We start from the raw sequence: 3,403 nt of genomic DNA on the forward strand, positions 1-3,403 counted from the left end.
TTTGTTTTGCTTTTTTTTTTTTTGCTTTCTTTTTTTTTTTTTTTTTTTTTTTTTTTTTTTTTTTGCTTTTGCTTCAGACGGAAGTCAGATCGATCTGACCGGAGCGAAGCTGGAGATCTGAGGGCGTTGGGGCGATCTGGTGGCCAAGCACGGAGCAGTTGGAGCAGAACCAAGGATGCGCGCCTCGGGAGAGCAGCACGGATTTGGAGCAGAACCAGGGATGCCCGCCTCGGGAGAGCAGCGCGGATCGGGCGGCCAAGCACGGGAAGCAGCCACACGCGGCCACGCGCGGGACGAGCGGGCGGCCAGCAGCGGGAGGCGGCCGGAGGAGGGGCGACGGCCGGCGGCCACGCACGGAGAAGATCGGGCAGCGCGGCCGGAACACGTACTAGACTAGAGGATCAATTATTTTGCTCTGATACCATGTTATAGAAATATGCGTGTTATATTACCAGTGCGAAAGCGCCACAATATATAGCATACGTGCAGTGCGCAAATATGCAGTTCCCCTAACATATGGGGAAACTACAATATACAGATATATACTCTAGCAGAGAAAACTGCCACCGCCGGCACCGCCCAGGCTTTGTCGCGCTAGCGGCAGCGGCTAGGGAGGGGAGATAGAGGGGGGCCGAGGCCAGAGGTTGAGGGTGAGCGACGGGAGTGAGGAAGGTGTGATTTTGACTTTGCATAAGTTCCAACAAACTCATGTGTTTTCATATTGCACATTATTTGTATGATGACTTGGCAGGTATTGGTTGATCACGGAAGATGGCATGGGATGATGGTCGCTCCATCGCAGCATCAATCATACTCATGGATCACGAAATTCATATATAGTAGTAGGAGTATGATGAATTCATTCTACGAGATAAGCTTGATCGAGGTCCTTTTTAAAATGTGCGATCTGTAGGTTCTCCACGGCGAACTTCTTGAAGTTGCTATTCCTCTTGGTTCTGAAGAAGACGCCCCAGTTGTATGCCCTGTACCTGGGCGGGCTGTCATCGCTCACCAACTCCTCCAGCGGCTGGATCATGGCGTCGCTGCCGGGGTTGAAGAAGTAGGGCAAGGAGAACCTCTCCTTCCGCGAGTTCACGGACGCCCGGTGCTCCGCGCTCTGGTACCTGTCGTTGCTCCACACCTGGACGATGTCGCCGACGTTGACGACGAGGGAGCCCGGGACGGGCCTGACCCGCACCCACTCTCCGTCGGGCCGGCGCCGGACGTCGAGCCCGCCGACGTCGTCCTGGTGGAGCACGGTGAGCGCGCCGGCGTCCTTGTGGTGGGTGACGCCGAGGGCGAGGTGGGGGCTCGGGCAGGGCGGGTAGTGGTTCAGCCGGACGAATGTTGTCTGTGTCTGGTCGCCCTTGAAGAAGCCGTGCAGCCTGTCCGGTTTCAGCCCCAGGCTCCGCGCGATCAGCTCCAGCAGCTTCAGCGCCAGCTGCTCCATCGCCTTAGCGTACTCCTCCAGTGCCTCTCTGCACGCACAAGTAAATAAGTTGAGTGATATGCACGAATTTGGACGCCTATCGACCTTGAATCGATCAGGGTTGCAGTGCTCAACCTGAACCCGGGAAGGTCCTGGGGCCACTTGTTCACGAACACGAGCTCGCCGTCGGCCACAGCTCTCTGCTCGGGCGGCGGCGGCGGCTCGCGTGGGAAGAAGTCGAACACCTCCTTCCAGTCCCTGACGTTCTTGGTGTGCTCCGACTCGTAGTACCCGAGCGGCGCCACCGCGTCCCTCCGCACGGCGGCCTTCCGCTCCGCCGGCATCGCGAAGAACGCCCGCTGGGCCTCCAGCGCCCGCGCCATCGTGTCGTCGGGCACGCCGTGGCGCACGACCACGAAAAACCCCCACTCCCGGCTCGCCCTGCCCACCTCGGCCGCCAGCGCATCCTTGCCGGCCTGGTCGCCAGCGGCGAGTGGGGAGAGGTCGATCACCGGGATGCCGGCAGCCTCAGCGATGACTGCCTTGGGACGGTGCTCGGGGGCCTGCACGAAGGCCTGGTCCATGGAGAGGTTGGCCATGGCGACCGGTGTCAGGAAGATCGAGCCCTCGGTAACACGTTCTTCCGATGAAGTGATGAGTGGTGGCGACTTGGCAGCGTGTTGTGCTTAAATTCGAGGATGATGAGAGGACCAAAACGGGGGCGCTACGTTTTGTTGGGTTGAATGAATCACCACGAACCTTCGGTAGGTTTGTCTGCATCTTGTGCTGGCGTGTCGTATGCCGGCACACGACAAGCTACCGCGCTGGCTGTTCGGTTCGGTGTGTTCTTTGTTTGTGACGTCACGAATGATCTATGGCGTTCCTTGACTGCGAGCACACGGCACAACGCATTTGGAACGCTTCAATTTCATCTTTTTCGCGGCAAACAACACTTGTATCAGAACACCGAGCAGTTCATATCAGCGTTTTGGTTAAATATCCGGTTACCGGACCACCCGGGAAAACGTTCCAGTAAAATAATCTCGAATTTTTTGAATTTAAATAAGAACCTTCTTTAAATGGTTCTACCAAGGTATCTGAAATCAATTTTACATTTTGAATTCATTTGATAACCAATCGGGGTTTTCCCTCCCGGATTTTTTTCCCTGGAGGAAACCAAAACCTTGGTTCAGAAGGCTAGAGCCTAAAGCAAGGTAAGTACACTAACCTTATTCATTAAGGTCTTTTGTTTGCGAGGAATCATATTTTTTTAAATAGAAGGCTCGATGAACCTAACTTTGAATTAACAAAGCCCTCAACTAGTCAGGATCATAACGAGAATAACCATAACAGAAAAAGAAAATGAAAACTGAAGTTACTAGCTGGAGATACAAGCACATGTGCTAAGCTAAAGCCTAAACAAAGAAGAGACCATGCAGCACGGAACAAGGCTCCAAACTACAAGATTACAAAGGAGCCCGATGCCTCAACTAAACACCGACAACTCAGCCGGAAACTTCGAGCAGCGAGCCGCCACTCTATGGAGCTGCACCAAACTGAAGTAGCACGCTAGGCCGCCTACGAGAGGATCACCATAACCAAGTGTTGTGGGTATACTTCATGGGTGTACCATCGACGGTGGCTAGATCCGGCAAGCCCGGGTGACCCAAAGACGGTGATGGTGGCGTATGGCCCATCGGGCTGCCCAGTTGCTGTAGATCAAGATAGATGAAGTCCAGCCCAGGAACGAGGAGCCGGATCCACCGACCAACCCTGGAAGTCGGATCCGGCCTAGCCCATCAGGGGTAGCCGAATCCAGTACGGCGTGTAAGGAAAGGCGGATCTTTGACGTGCACGGCAATGTAATATTGTGTAGTTAGGCAACTTGTATTCCGGCTAGGACTCTCCGTGTAAACCCTAGATCCTGGCGACTTTATAAGCCGGATCCCGGGAGCCCTAGAGGCACAACCACAA

General features: G+C 54.7%; 1 protein-coding gene across 1 annotated transcript; it reads right to left on the bottom strand.

Moving 5' to 3' along the window:
* Positions 1-678: 678 nt before the first annotated feature.
* LOC127293819 (flavonol synthase/flavanone 3-hydroxylase) lies at positions 679-2,126 on the bottom strand. Its single transcript, XM_051323487.2, has 2 exons — positions 1,565-2,126; positions 679-1,478 (listed from the first exon to the last, which is right to left on the bottom strand). The coding sequence occupies exons 1-2, from the start codon at positions 2,026-2,028 to the stop codon at positions 860-862; spliced, it is 1,083 nt and encodes a 360-aa protein (XP_051179447.1). The 5' UTR covers positions 2,029-2,126; the 3' UTR covers positions 679-859.
* Between the last annotated feature and the right edge of the window lie 1,277 nt (positions 2,127-3,403).

This window comes from Lolium perenne, chromosome 4 (genome assembly GCF_019359855.2).
Source record: "Lolium perenne isolate Kyuss_39 chromosome 4, Kyuss_2.0, whole genome shotgun sequence".
Taxonomy (NCBI): Eukaryota; Viridiplantae; Streptophyta; class Magnoliopsida; order Poales; family Poaceae; genus Lolium; species Lolium perenne.